The sequence below is a fragment of the Macrotis lagotis genome, chromosome 1 (genome assembly GCF_037893015.1).
Source record: "Macrotis lagotis isolate mMagLag1 chromosome 1, bilby.v1.9.chrom.fasta, whole genome shotgun sequence".
Taxonomy (NCBI): Eukaryota; Metazoa; Chordata; class Mammalia; order Peramelemorphia; family Peramelidae; genus Macrotis; species Macrotis lagotis.
In genome coordinates this window covers 876,563,756-876,578,548 of record NC_133658.1, presented here as the reverse complement: position 1 = coordinate 876,578,548, position 14,793 = coordinate 876,563,756, and the positions used below count along the sequence as shown (strand labels likewise).

The 14,793-nt window shown below is 50.8% G+C and overlaps 1 protein-coding gene across 1 annotated transcript in view; it reads right to left on the bottom strand.

The window, feature by feature from the left end:
* EPHA2 (EPH receptor A2) overlaps positions 1 to 14,492 on the bottom strand; it is a 38,368-nt gene extending 23,876 nt beyond the window's left edge. The window contains exons 1-3 of the mRNA XM_074218344.1: positions 14,404 to 14,492; positions 6,358 to 6,425; positions 3,341 to 4,010 (exon numbers count right to left, since the gene is read on the bottom strand). Of these exons, the coding sequence (XP_074074445.1) occupies positions 3,341 to 4,010; positions 6,358 to 6,425; positions 14,404 to 14,488 (823 nt within the window). The 5' untranslated portion in view covers positions 14,489 to 14,492. The remainder of the gene's footprint in view (positions 1 to 3,340; positions 4,011 to 6,357; positions 6,426 to 14,403) is intronic.
* Between the last annotated feature and the right edge of the window lie 301 nt (positions 14,493 to 14,793).

Sequence of the window (14,793 nt, the reverse complement as noted above, 5' to 3'; positions counted from 1 at the left end):
AGGCCTGACATTCTGAGACCATGTAAAAACAAAAATATCTGTTTCCCAGTCAAGACTAATAAGGGCAGCCCTGGTTTAACTGAAATTTTCATGAGTATCCTTCTAAGGCAGACATAAAGATGGGGCTCCAACGTCCTCCCATGCAGAGGTACCCCTGTAACTCTGGGACCCTTGAGGAGTCTTGGCCCCCACTCCCATAAGACCTGGGTCCAACAGCTGCCAGGCTCTGCCCTCTGAGGATGGTGCTGCCTGCCACCTGTTCACCTGGCCCAGGATGCTCCCACCTCCCAGAGTGGCGCCATTATGGCCCCTAGTCGGCCAGCCTTTGCTGATGCCAGCACAGGAAGCAAAGACAGACAGAGCAGCCCCCAGGGGAGAAATAAAGAGACCAGGTAGAGTTTCTCCAGTATCTCCCTTCTCTTCAGTTCCCCCAACCATCAAACAAAGCCATGGGATAGAAGACTGGGGGTAGGGGTGGTTGGGGGTGGGGGGGAGTAGGTTGTCATTCCTAACATAGCTGGGAGCTCTCTGGGGAAGCCGCCTGCCCACTGTGCCATGGAGCACCTGGGGAGGGGCACAGCCAGCACCAAGCTCTCTGGTCAGCCCTCCCAATTAACCCTTTCTTGGCAGGCCCAGGTTTCTAAGAAATCCTAGGCAAACTTTTCACCGCATTCATCCCGAAGCAGGAGAAGCTTTTCCTACCAGTGTGGATAAAAGAATTACTGAAATGAGGTCAGGTTCTCACCAACCCCCCCTTTCCACTGAGTCAAGGACTTAGACATGAAAGGGCATTAGAGACCATCTAGGCAATCTTTACAAATAAGGAAACTGAGGCACCAAAAAAGGAATGTGCTTTGTCCAAGGACACAGAGATAAGATCCAAGGTTCTCTCCACTCTACTGCACTAAGCTTTTTGGTCTCCATCAATCCAATCAATCTGGATCATAGATTCAGATAGGGAAGGGATCTTAGAAACCACCTGGTCTGTACTCCCACATTAAACAGATGAGAAAACTGAAACCAGATTAGCCCATGGCTTGGGAGTAAGCACCTTCCTCATAGTAGGGGAAGGGATCACGAGTGGGGAGGGGGAGGCAAAGAGGGGAAGGGACTTGGCAGCAAAGTAGAACTATAGCCGAACAGGAAAGGAAAGAGGGCTGGACCCCATTCACAGCTTCCTCTGCTACTTCCTCAAGGAGGGAGGGAGGTTTCCCTGGCCATAGCCAGGCAGCCCATCAGCCCATCAGCTAAAGGTTCCCAGCCTCATTTCCTTCAGCCAGTCTTTTACCCCTCCCCCATATATCCTGCCCCCTCCAATCTCCCCCTTTCACCCATTCCTTACTTTCCAGGATCTGCCCTCCATGGGCCTGGTAAGAAGAACCAGAGGTTCTTCTGGAAGGGAGGAAGTTTGGGGGGGGGGGGGGTTAGGGCAGTGGAAAGAACACTGGGGTGGGAGCCAGGAAACACCTGGTTCCCAGTCTTAGCTCTGCCCCTTTATTACCTGTAAGATCTAGAGCAAATCACTTCCCCTGTGGCCCGGGAGCCTCATTCTGTCAAATGAAGGGTGCTGGAGATGAACTCCAAGGCCACTTATGGCAAGAGGGAAGGGACAGCCCTGGGGTGGGGGAAAGGGGAGAGGAGGCATGACCTGGGTGGGGAGGGCCCACCAAGGCAATCACTGGGCTGTAAGAGGATGATGGCAAACCAGCAGCCAGCATTGGCCAAGGGCACCCAAGGCTCAATCAAAGTCCTTTTCAATTCCCCTCAGCACCTCCCGCCTACACAGAGAGAGAGAGAGAGAGAGAGAGAGAGAGAGAGAGAGAGAGAGAGAGAGAGAGAGCAGGGAAAGCACAATCATTATTTGGAAACCCTGCCAGCATCCTTGACCTGCTAGGTCCCTTTCTTCAGAGGATGGGGGGGCAGAGAAGAGAGAGACAGAGGGACAGAGAGAGATATAGAGAGACAGAGAGATAAGAGACAGAGAGACAGAGAGAGGAGAACCTTCCCTGTTTGAGTCTCGTGACCCCACTACCAGCCCTTCCCGAGGACCCCAGTGCTTATCTCAGCGCCTGAAACACCAGTCTGTGGAAAGTTTTCACCCCCCACCTCCAACCCCTCACATTCCTCTCCGAGGATGTCATTGTGGGGAGCGGCCAGCCTGCCTGGCCCCACTTCCCACCACCCCTTCCCTCCCTCCCATCCTCGGGAACCATTGTCTCAGGCTAGAGGGTGTCCATGGGCTGGCCTCTTGGGTAGGGAGTGTGTGTGTGTGTGTGTGTGTGTGTGTGTGTGTGTGTGTGTGGACAGACTAACTCCTAAAGAGATGCCAGCCAACTAAGAGCCACAGGGAGGGGTGTCAGAGGCAGGACTAAATCAATGAATGGAGCTGGGGTCAGTGACCACAGGATTAGAGCTGGGAGGGTCCTGAGAACACAGAATGTCAGAGCTGTAAGGGAGCTTAGAAAACAGAATGTCAGAGCTGGGAGGGTCCTTAGAACAGAGAACGTCACAGCTAGGAGACAGCTTAGAACCCAGAATGTCAGAGCTGGGAGGAAGCTCAGAACACAAAATGGAAGAATTGGTGAGGGACCCTAAACCTACAGAACATTAGAACTTGGAATATTAGAATAGGGAGAGACCTAGAGATGGCAGAATCATAAAATTTAGAAGTGGCAGAACCTTGAGGCTTGGGGGATAGAGCACTAATCCTGGAGCCAGGATAGATCTACCACTAGCTATGTAACCCTGGGCAAGTCATTTAACCTGTGTTTACTTTCCTCACTGGGGAAAGAAATAGCAAGCCACTCTTGTATCTGCCAAGAAAATCCCAAAGGGTCTGGTCTACAGGGTCATAAAGACTCAGATGTGACTCAAACAAGGGCCTTTAGGCTCATCCAACACCTTCATTTTACCAGCAAGGAAAGAGAAACTATTGGACATACCTGCAGTCATATAACTAGCATTTATTAAGTGCCCACTGTTTGTCAAATACAAAAAAATGTGGGGAGTATTGAGGACCCAACAAGCCTGTCTCTGGCTATCCTTCAATTTTCTGCTGTTTTGCTTGGAAAGACCCAGGGGAGTAATGGAAAACACCATGCATGAGGTAGTCAAGAGGACCTTTGGTCTTGGCTCTAATACATATTGACCACTTGGGTCTCAGTTTTTTCATCTGCAAAATAGGAAGACTCTCTTCCCCACTTTCATGACAGGGGTGGAGACTCAATTACATAAGGCATTTTTAAATAGTGAAGGACTGCCAATACTAAGGCAAAGGACTCATCATTATCCAGAGTATTTGGGAAAGGGGGCAAAGGTGGGGATAGGGGTTGCCACTCACCACGACAAGATTCTTCTTCCTTCTCATAGCCTGCCTCACACATGCACTGCCCAATAGGCACCAGCCACTCCCCGTCGACGTTACAGTGCATCATGGGCTCCTCACCACCCGGTGACACAGATGCATGGTCCACACAGGTTCCAGCCACCTTGGCAAGGTTGGCTGAATCAGAGCTGGCAATGGTCTCTGGGAAGTGGGCCAGGTTCTGGTGCATCTCAGGGCATTTCTTATAATAGATGCGTACAGAGAGGAGTGCCACGCAGGCCCCAATGTCCTGGAAGGCCAGGTAGAAACCTTTCTGCGTCAAGGGCCCCACCGAGCGCTCCTCCACATTGAGCTTCACGTTGCGAGTCTCGAAGTCACTGCTGACCGTGATTTCATCGGGGGCGATGGTGTCGATCTTCTTGAACTGGCGCTTCTGGAAGTTGGTGCCGTAATCCACATCGGACTCAGCATAGTAGAGGTTGAAGGTTTCCTTGCAGGAGCTGGCCCCACCAGGGAAGCTATTACAGTCTCGCACAGTAAACTTGAGCTCAATGAAGACCTTCTCTGCTTCACTGCGGTATATCCAGTTGGTGCGCAGCCAGTTATCCTGGTCCCCTGATACTACATTACACACAGAATATATGTAGATGGGCTGGTCTTCCATAATACTCTGCATCAAGTCCCACTGTGAGGAAGTCAAAAAGAGAGGATGTCAACATTGGACTGGCCTGTAGAACATTGGATGGGAGTGTTCTATCAGAGATGGAGGACACTTAGAGTAGGGGACATCAAAGCTGGGAGGGCTCCTAGAACACAGAATGTCAGAGCCGGGAGGGCCCTTAGAACACAGAATGTCAGAACGGGGAGGATCTTTAGAACACTGAATGTCAGAGCCAGGAGGGCCCCCTAGAACACAGAATGTCAAAACTGCCATTATTACTCCCATTTTACAGCTAAGGAAACTGAAGTCAAGCAATTTGCCCATGGTCAAACAGCTTACAAATAGCCGAAGCTGGATTTTAACTTAGCTCTTCCCCAGTTTAGGACCAGCTCTCTAATATTATTAGATCATACTATCTCTTAAAGTTAAAAAAGCACATGAAGAGTAGAAAGAAACCCAGACTGGAATCCTCGACCTGGCTCTGCTACCAACTGGTTGTGTAACCTTAGGGCTGCTGTCTATGCTCTCTGGGTCTCAGGTTCCTCCTCTGTACAGTGAGGGTTTAGGTGAGATGGCTTTCATGGTGACCACTAGTTCCAGTCTGGTGATCCTCCAATATAGGAAGCCCATGTGCCCATGATGAATCCATGTTTGGGGAGAAGGTGGTAGGACCCATGGGGAGGTGGGTAAATGGGGACACAAAATGAATCATATGTCATTGAGGATGAGGGGAACAGGAAAAGAAGCAATTGACTTGCCCAAGTCCCAGGTTGTTTCATTTATCCTTTTACTCCTACCACTGCTCTGGCCTCACCATCCCTTAGGTTGGGCAAGCTTGATGCTATCTAGCATCTAGAAAATATAGAGATTTTCATTCTATTGACAGCTCTGACATTGAGTTAGTAACTTGCAGGGGAATTCCATCACTAACCTCCTCTAGGACTCAGTTTCCCCAACAGTATAATGACAGAATTGAATTAGATGAGCCCAGAGATCCTTTCTGACTCTATCATTAATATCATAACTGGAAGAGATCATAAATCTCAGAATTCAGAATTCCTCTGGGAGATCCTTTGGTTGAAGGATCTGGATTTTACGAGTATTTAAAAAAAAAAACCCCTCAGTGCTTTACAAGTGAAGAAACTACAGACAACAAAGAAGAAGGGACTTGGCCCCTCCAACTCACTCATACAGTGAACTAATGATCAATAGGAGACTAAGCCCTGGTATCCCAATTCCCAAACTAGGATTGAATGAACAGAGGAAAAAATGGATGGGAAAAGACTTATTTATATAACATGTAGGCACTTTTCAAATATTATCAAATCACTTAATCTTCACAACAAATCTTGGGGGGAGTGTTATCCCCATTTTACAGTTGAGGAAACTGAGGCAGAAGGCAGTTAAGTGACTTGCCTGGGATCACATAGCTATTTAAGTGTCTGAGGGAGGATTTGAATTAAGGTCTTCTGGCTCTGGGTCTGGAGTTCTACTCACTTCACTACCTTGCTGCCTCCTTTGAAATTAGAAGGGACAGGGGGCAGCTAGGTGGCGCAGTGGACAGAGTACCGGCCTTGGAGTCAGGACTACCTGAGTTCAAATCCTCCCTCAGACACTTGATAATTACCTAGCCGTGTGGCCTTGGGCAAGCCACTTAACCCCATTGCCTTGAAAAAAATCTAAAAAGAAAAATTAGAAGGGACATCTATCACTGGCTGGTGAGGGAATGGGGAGGGGATGTTGAGGAATCAGTCATGATCTGAAGGGATGGATCACCTTTTTGTTGCCCAAAGATACAGGGAGAGCAAAAGAGATAAAGATAGAGAAGGAACACCCAGCAGGAAGGACCAAGGTCTCCCCTGCCCAACACACATGTGTGTCTGGAGGAGAGATCAGAGAGATTAGGGCTGCAAAGGTTTGTCTACCCCACTCCCAAGGAGCTCCTTTGGCTGAAAGGGAAATCTTTTAATTTCTTCCTTCCCTGGGAAAGGAGGATCAGAGACTTCAAGATCCAGTCCCAGGCTTTAGCGTATCAGGAAGATAATCTCTACCTCCAAAGGCAGCCCAGGGGAAATCACAGATTTAGATCTAGAAGAAACTTTTGAGGTCATCTAGTCCAACAATCCTCATTTTACTTATAGGGAGAAACTGAAGCTCAGTGATGGGTAATGACTAACTCAAGGTCATACAGGTTAGAATTAGGCAGAATTAAGATTTGAAACCAGGACCCCTAACTCCAAATCCAAAGCTCTTCCAGCTACACCCAGCTCAAGCTTCTCTTTCCCCTTCATGGGTTAGGCCTAAGGGTATACCCCCCAATCCTCACCCCTTGACCCCCACCTTCCCTTCTCTTCCAGGCCAGAAAACTTACACCTTTGTTGTAGGGGTGTGTCAGCCAACCTAATTCTCCTTTAGCAGCAGCAAAATCCAATAGTACCTCTGAAAGAGAAGGCAGAGACGATGGCAGGGTGAGCTCCAGGCTCTGAGGGTGCCCACTGAATCCTCCCCACCCCCATCCCTGAACCCTGTTGTGCCTCAGGGATTCCCAACCCTCTGGATTCACATCCCTGGAAGGGTCTTCCCTCACAAAGTGGTCATAGGATCAGATTTAGAGCTGGCAGGGGTAGGGGTATAAGAGCTCATCTATGGGACTTTTACTGTATCACGAATTCCTATAAGTAAAATAATCAATATTACAAAAGAAACCACTAAAATAGAAATAAAGATATAATTTTTCCCCCAGCCAAGTTGGAAATCCTCTGCAATTTGACTAAGGACCCCAGATTAAGAGCTGGTCTAGAAAGAACCAAGCTAGATTCTGAGCCAGATTCAGAGGCTCTTTAGAACAACCCTCTCATTTTACAGATGAGGAAACTGAGGTCAAGTGAGCTCAAATGTTTATCCCAAGGTCAGAGTCACTAAGCTTTAGAAGAGTCAAATTTCAAACTCAGGTTCTTTTGATCTGAAATTTAGTGCTCTTTTCCCTCTCTCACACGGTTGGGTTGTGGGTGGGGAAGAGCTTCCTGGATAGGAAAAGAGATGAGGCTCTAGGACCACAAAGCCCTCCCCTTCCCCCAGCAGGCCGGAGTTTCTAAGCCAACCTGAAGTCAAATCCAGGCCCAGCCAATGTAGGGAGAGTGGCCCAGCAGGGGAGCAGCAGCTGGATGGGGTGGGGGTGGGGGGCTGGGGCATGTTAAGTGATACCACAGACCTCCTCAGCAGGAGTCCCCAAACTGGGCCCCTCAGCCTAGTCACAAACACATGGACCGATGTCCGAGAAGGATGCCCAGGTTCAGACCCCATTGTTTGATGCATCCACCTGAAGCATCCAATACCCCAAGCCTCAGCGCCCATACACACCCAGGACATGGATGCATTCTCCAAGTTTGGAATACATGTGTGTAACGTCAAACCATGAGCACAGGAACCCCTAGGAGTAGGGGCAGACGGTGGGGGGTACCCAGGAGGAGAAAACTCTTAACAGGTGGGAACAATTCCAAGGCTCGGTAGGACTGTGGCTGGGGGTGGGGGTACGAGAAGGAGAGTCTTGGAAACCGATCCTCTCACCGCAGAGAAACCACAAAGCCCACAGAGCAGGAGAGATCAAGCCAAAAGTCCGGATGCTCTCCCCCCCCACCCCCCCAGAGACCCCCCCCTCCAATCCCCCAAATAGATACAGCTGGCTAGGGCCCCTTGGGCAGAGGCTTTAAACAGCCGTCTCCCAACTCCTGCCTCTACCCTGGCTCCTGTTGCCCCTTACCACCAATATCTGGGGGATTGAAAGGGACCAGGCCTCGGAAAGCAATTAGAGAGGGAAGAAAGTCCCCCTGCATGCCATTCCTCTGCTCACAAACCTTCAGGGAGGCTCCCTACACCTCTGCCTGGCATTCAAGGGCCTCCACAGTTCATCTCCAAGCCCTCTTTATCCCCTAACCTTCCCTTTTAATCACTTCAGGCTCAAGAGAATTGGACTTCTCACCCTGCCCCATGCACAAAACACCCTGCATCTCCTGCCTCCAACTTGTGGAATTCCCCACAAAGCCCGCCACCTCCTCGGGAAGCCTCTCCTGACCCTCAGGTTGGCAAGGCCCTTCTGAAGAAGTCATCTAGCTCCCTCTTCCCTCTCCCAGCTGATTTACCCTTCTACTAGACTATGTGAACCACAGAGAGCAACACCGAGGGACCTCAGTACGGTAACATTTGATATTCCCTCCCGCACCCCACCCACATCTCCCCAGGGAGCTAGGTGGCTCAGTGGATGGATGGGGTGCTGAACTCAAGAATGTCTGAATTCAATCCAGTCTCAGACATTTACCAGCTGGGTGACCCTGGGTAAGTCATTTAACCATTTTTTGCCTTAATCCATTGGAGATGGAAATGGCAAAGCCCTCCAGTATCCTTGCCAGGAAAACCCCAAGAGCAGCAATAGTGTGATATGGTCCATGAGGTCACAAAGACTCAGATACAAATGAACAAGAAAAATAATTTGGGGGGGAGGCGGCTAGGTGGCATAGTGGATAGAACACTGGCCCTGGAGTCAGGAGGACCTGAGTTCAAATTTGGCCTCAGACACCTAATAATTACCCACCTGTGTGACCTTGGGCAAGTCACTTAACCCCATTGCCTTGCCAAAAAAACAAACAAAAATAATCATAATAATTTTTTTTTCCCCAGAGAGGCAGCCTAGGAGAAAGGAAGACCTTAAGACAGGAAAACCTGGGTTCCAGACTCATTTGAGATACATACTGGTGGTGAAACCATGAGTGAGTCCCTTTACTTCTCAATGGAAGGAAGGAAGGAAGGAAGGAAGGAAGGAAGGAAGGAAGGAAGGAAGGAAGGGAGGGAGAGAGGAAGGGAGGGAGGGAGAGAGGAAGGAAGGAAGGGAGAGAGGAAGGAAGGGAAGGAAAGAGAGAAGGAAGGGAAAGAAAGAAGGTAGGAGGGAAGAAAGAAGAAAGGAACAGAAAAATGAAAGAAGGGCTTTTACTATGTACAAGTGAACAGTTGTTTGAATAATAAAAAAAAAGTTCCCAAACTTAAAACCCCAATTCTCCTAGTGCCTGGAAGGTAAGCAAACTGTAAACATAGTAGGTGTTTAATGCATATTTATTGAATAGAATTAGCTCGAGCTATCTTTGGGTGACCTAGGCTGCCCAGGGAAGTGACTAAACCCTAGGGCTATGATGATACCAAGATGGGTGGGGATAGGGGGGAGGATTAGAGGAAGGGAGAGTCTAAAAGCTAGGAATGGGGGGGTGGGGAGAGGTTACACTCTGCTCCGGAAGGAAGCAACAACTAAGAGGGTGCAGTGGCCTCAAGGGTCATCTCAGAGGCCAAGCCCTGGTCAAGCCTGACCATCTCTCCTCATCAAACCCCATAGCTATCTTGGCTCTCTGCCCAAATGAGATGCCACACCCACATTGCCCCACATTGCCAGTACCCAGGTCACCCCTACACAGACACACTCTCTCTCTCTCTCTCTCTCTCTCACCTACCACCCAGTAAAGCCCCAAGAAATTACAGCCCCAGGGGCCCCATCAGATGACAAGGAGTTTGGGTGGGAGGGAAGGGGAGAGCAAGAAAGGGGAGGAGGTGATTACCATCCCTAAAGGAAGCAAAGCTTTGGGATTAAATAGGAAGGTTTCAAGGGAGGCCCTGCAAACGGCCAAGTTGGCCCCATTCAGTAAGCCAGGGGAGGGCCATGATCAAGGGTTTCATTTCCCTCAGGGCTTAGGGAGCAGAGAAGGCCCAGGTGCAGAGGGGGTAGGACCCTCCCAACCCGCCGGCTGTAGGGGCCCAGGATGGGAGATGAAAATCCTAAAAACTGACATTTCTAGAAGTTAGGGTTTACTAGGTGCGCTCCAGACTTATCTCATTTCATCTTCAGTATCTCCATGAGATTCAGGTGCTATTATTCCTCCGGTTTCACAGATGAAGAAACAGAGGCAGAGAGAGATGGGGGCTAGGATTGGGAAGGACTCAGAAAGCACAAGACACAATTCCTAACTTTGAAAGATGAGGGAAATGAGGTTTAATCTGACTGGATAACTGATCAAAATCATCCACCAAATAAGTATGAGAGATAGTAATTGGAGCCAAGACTTGCAATTTCAAAAACCCTCCTTTAGCAATGGAAAGCCCTCCTAGCATGGGCAAGAGGGGGAATCAGTCATTAAGCATTTGTTATTAACTAGCATTGGCATCACACTTTAGGGTTTGCAAAGCATTTTTACCTGTTATCTCACCAACAATCCTGAGAAATGGATGCTACAAGTGAGAAAACTGAGGCTGAGAGAGATTTGGGGTTTTTTCCCAGGGTCACAGGCACCAGAAAGTTCCTGATGTGAGATTGTTGTTGGGGTTTTTTTTTAGGTTTTTTTTTTTTTTGCAAGGCAATTGGGGTTAAGTGGCTTGCCCAAGGCCACACATCTAGGTAATTATTAAGTGTCTGAGACCGGATTTGAACCCAGGTACTCCTGATTCCAGGGCCAGTGATCTATCCACTGCACCACCTAGCCGCCCCCCCCATATGAGATTTGAACTCAGGTTTTGCTGCCATGAAGTCCAGAGCTCTAGCCATAGGCCACACAAGGCTAAATTATAGTGATAGAAAGAAAAGTTGAGACAATAGCCTCCTGGATCAACACTGTTATTAGTAAATCACCGTATGACCCGGGGCCAGTCACTCTCTCATTGTTCCTCAGTTTCCTTTTTTTTTTTGCAAAATGGCTCTATGTCTTCTAATGCTGTCATCTCAGTTGGGGTAGGAATGAAAGCCCTAGTTATCAGAGTCCCAGAGTCCTGAGGAGGAGAAGGGGCAGGGGGAGGGTATCCTGGCTCTTCTTGGCACAGTGGCCAGCCAGAGGAAGGATACCGGTTGCTTAGATCTGAAAGAGGAAATCCGACGTGGCTCAGGCCCCAGGTCCGAGGCTGCAATGTCCGGCCTACCAGCAGAGGGAGAGAGATAGGGGAGGTGGGGAAGTGTATGGGGGGAGGGAAGGGGGGGGCCTGCCAGGGGAGGATGATGAGAGGATTTGTTCAGACATGTTAAAGCGTGGAAAATCACCACCCCCTCCCTCGGAAATAGAATGTTCTGGCATGAGAGGAAGGAATTCAGCATTTCTATGCCCCCCCCAGAGATGAGATTTGGGGGGGAAGAAAGGGATCTCCCCCCTGCAACCCCTGATTCCCCACCCCCATCTTCTAGCTAGAAGTTAGGTGTTTCAATTCCTTCTTATGGGTAGGGGAAGTTTCAAAAGCAGCCAGGGACCCAAGGGATAAAGTTAATGAGTTGGTGCAAGGGAAAGAGCCCTGGCTCTACAAGTCAGATCGATAGGTTCAAAGTTCTCATCCAAGAACTTGATCCAAGAACGACCTTGGACCAGTCATTTCTCTGGACCTGTTTTCTTTATAGTAAAATGGGGGAGGGGAGGGCCAGATTCAGGCTGGATGACTTCTGAGGTCCTTTCCAACATTAAATCTTATCAATTGGAGAAAGGAGGAGCCAAGTTCCCTCAAAGGGAACTCTCCAGCCTTGAGAATCAGCTTTCTTGAATAACTCCCCAATCCCAGAAGCCAGAGCTCTCAGGGTTCCAATTTAAATGGTATCTCCTCAAAAAATCAGGGGAAGGGGGAAGGGTACTTCCGTTTGTTGGAAATTCCCTGGAAAGGCTTTTAAGGCCTGCCTCAGCCTCTCCCTCTTAGAGCTTAGAGCTAGGCTTGGCTACCTGTTTTTCACAGGCTCATCACTAGACATCCACGCCAAGGAAAGGGGTTTCATTGAACGAGGACTCCCAGGAACTGGCCTCACAAACAGGATCATCATTATAGAGCTGGAACCTTCCAAGTCATCCCTTCTTTTTTCACAGGGGAGAAAAAATGCCTAGGATTGGAGTTCATCTTCTCAGTGCTTTCTCTTTTTAAAACTTTGCTTTCTGGATGACTTTTCCCTTTTATCCCATACTTTTGGAAAGCTAATGAGATAAAGGTCATGCATTCTAGTCTCTAGAGTGACTTCCCTCTCTTAGGTCTCTGTAATGAGTCACCTCTTTCTGAGATTACCTTCTGGTTCTTACATTCTGTTGTAAGGGCACTTGAATTCCAGAGAGAAGACAAATAAGAGAGAATCTCTCAATCAGGAAACACCACTCATTAAACAGTTACTATAACAGAAACCAAGAAAAGGGGAAATCAAGACACCAGTGTAGCTGTGGTTTTAATGGCATCCATCAGGGGAGAGGATGCTGAAGTCCTGGGGCCATAGAGACTGGGTGCTGTAATCTGGAAACCTACATCTGCCGGTGATTGTGCCCCAGGGGCTCTCCAGGCAGAACCCTTCCCTGTCCCCAGCCCACTACTGTGGCTTAGATGAGAAGAATCCCATCCCTCTCCGTGCCCACCCTTCAGCCTCCCCTTGAAGAGTTGAAATCTGGAGAGTGGTTGAGTCATCAGTTCATCCTGAAATACCTTTCTCTCCCAGCCCCCCACCAAGTTGGGTCAGCAGGAAAGGGGAGGGGGGAGACCAGGGAGATTTTCCAGCTGTCTTTCCTCTCCAACCACAGACTATGGGGAAGGGCATACTTGAGCCAACTTAGTCACAGGGAGGGGAGGCATGGGGGGAGCGGTCTCATCCTTTGCCCACCCACTTGTGGGGGGGCCCCCAATTCATTCCCACATACCCTCTCCCAAAGAACTCCTGGGTCCAAGGAATTCCAGGGATTGGAAGAAGAGAGATCGCCCCATAAAGGCCAATGTCTCCTCACCAGTTCTAGAACTGTTTCCTTTCTAGATCTTTTCCTCCCAAAGAGGGATTTTAAAACCTCAGCAGTGTCGACTAATGAAAATCAGTCTACCAGTCAACAAAGTTAAATTGACAGCCAGTTATTATATTTTAAGACACCAAGCTCACCTAGATGGCAATGAAAGCTGAAGGGAGATGGGGTTCTCCTCTTTCACCTTCAGTGAATCTGGGAGCCCCACCTTTTCTCAGCCCTAGGACCAGCTCCCTCCCTGCTTATCTATTTTTTCCCCCATTTTATCTGTGGTTCTACCACTTAATATAGTATCTGATTATACACTAAGCATTTAATAATTGCTGATTCTCTGGAACCACTGTCTTTCTCCCTCAATTATCAGGGGAAAAAATCCTCTTGCAACTTCTCAGTCATTCACTGTGGATGGAAACAGAGCCGGAGTGGAAAGGGGTGCAGCCCCCAGATTGGGAGACAGGACAAAAGGGAAAGTCACATTGACTTTTACTTGGAGGGGCAGGTCCCTCTCTCAGCTGGGGGGGGGGGTAGATCCTGTGGGACTTGCTCCTCCAGGGAGTAAAGCATGGGTCCTCCGACTCCCACAACCTCAGGATAGCAATCCTTTGTCCCTCGATAAAAGCTGTGTTTGAATCTGGGTTTGATGCGCTCTCCTCTCCAGTGACTTAGAACATACTTGCATCTTCTCCATTGTACAGATGGGGAAAGCCAGTAGGAGATAACCCACATATGCAAGGGACTGGGGGGGGGGGGCTCCCGGCTTCCATGCCTCGCTCTCCCTGCAGTCTCAGCCCTTGCCCTGGGAAACGGGAAGGACGGGGTAGGGGCTGGGTAGCCATGCCCCGGTGTCCGGGGCTCCCCCCAAAGGTGTGAGAGGCGCAGGTAGACCGCACCCCCACCGACTGCATTTCAGCACTCTGAGTCACCCCCTTTCCCAGATCCTGAGGCAGAGAGACTTCCTGTCCGGCCGCTCACTTCCACACCCCACCCTCCAAAGTTCCAAGGTGCCGGGGTCCTACACTTTGTTGGGGGGCGGTGGGGAGGGAAGGGGTGGGGAAAGGGGGAAGTGCAGAGCCCCCTCCAGCAAACACTCTATGGCTGTCAAACACGCCCTCTCCCTCACCCCTCCCCAAAGGAAAGACCCCCCCCCCCCCCAGAACACTACTCCACGCCCCCTCAAATCAGAGGGACCGGGTTAAAGTACCCTGAGAACCCGATCAAACTGTTTCCTTGCCCGTACCTCCAAGTGGTCCCCCGAACCCGCTCGTAGGGGAAGCCGCCTGCGCCCCTGCCTCAGTCTCCCCTGCCCGCATCCCAACCTCGTGGCCTTCAGCCCGGCGGCCGCCTCGCCCTCTCCCCCTTCCCGCCGTCTGCCCCCCAGTCCACCCCGCTGCCCCTCGCCCCAGCTTGCCCCTCCTCGGACCCCGGCCTCTCGGCAACGTCCCTTCCCCACCCTAGACCTTGGCATCCCGGGCGAGGGGAAGGGGGAGAGGGGAGTAAGGGGATGGGGGGAGCTGCTTCCCTCCCGGGGCTCTTCCCGGCTCAACCGGCCCTCCCTCGGAAAGCCGGGAGCCGGGGCCGGAGACCCAGCGGCGCCAAGCCGTAGCGCCCGGAGCGGCCCCGGTCCCTCCCGGGGCCCCCGCCCGGCTCACCTTCCTTGCCCCGCGCCGCGGCCAGCGTGTAGCCCAGGAAGAAGGAGAGCGCGACCAGCGGCGCCCGGGGGCCCCGCAGCTCCATGGTGCCCTGCCTCGTCGTCCCGCAAACTGCTCCGACTGCTGCCTCTGCCGGCCCTGCCCCTGCCCCTGCCCCTGCCCCTGCCCCGGCCCCGGCCCCTGCCCCTGCCCGGCCCCGGCTCCCGCTCCGGCCGCTGCCGCCTCCGACTGCTCCCTCCTGCCCACAAGTCCTTAATGGAAGTTTGGTGAGAACTGGGCTCCTGTTCATTCATGCCTCCGCCTGATGTCACCCAGGCCACTCCCTCAGGAATGTCTGGAAAGGGGCAGGACTTCGGGAGGCCGGGGGAGGGGGGCGGAGAGCCCAAAGCC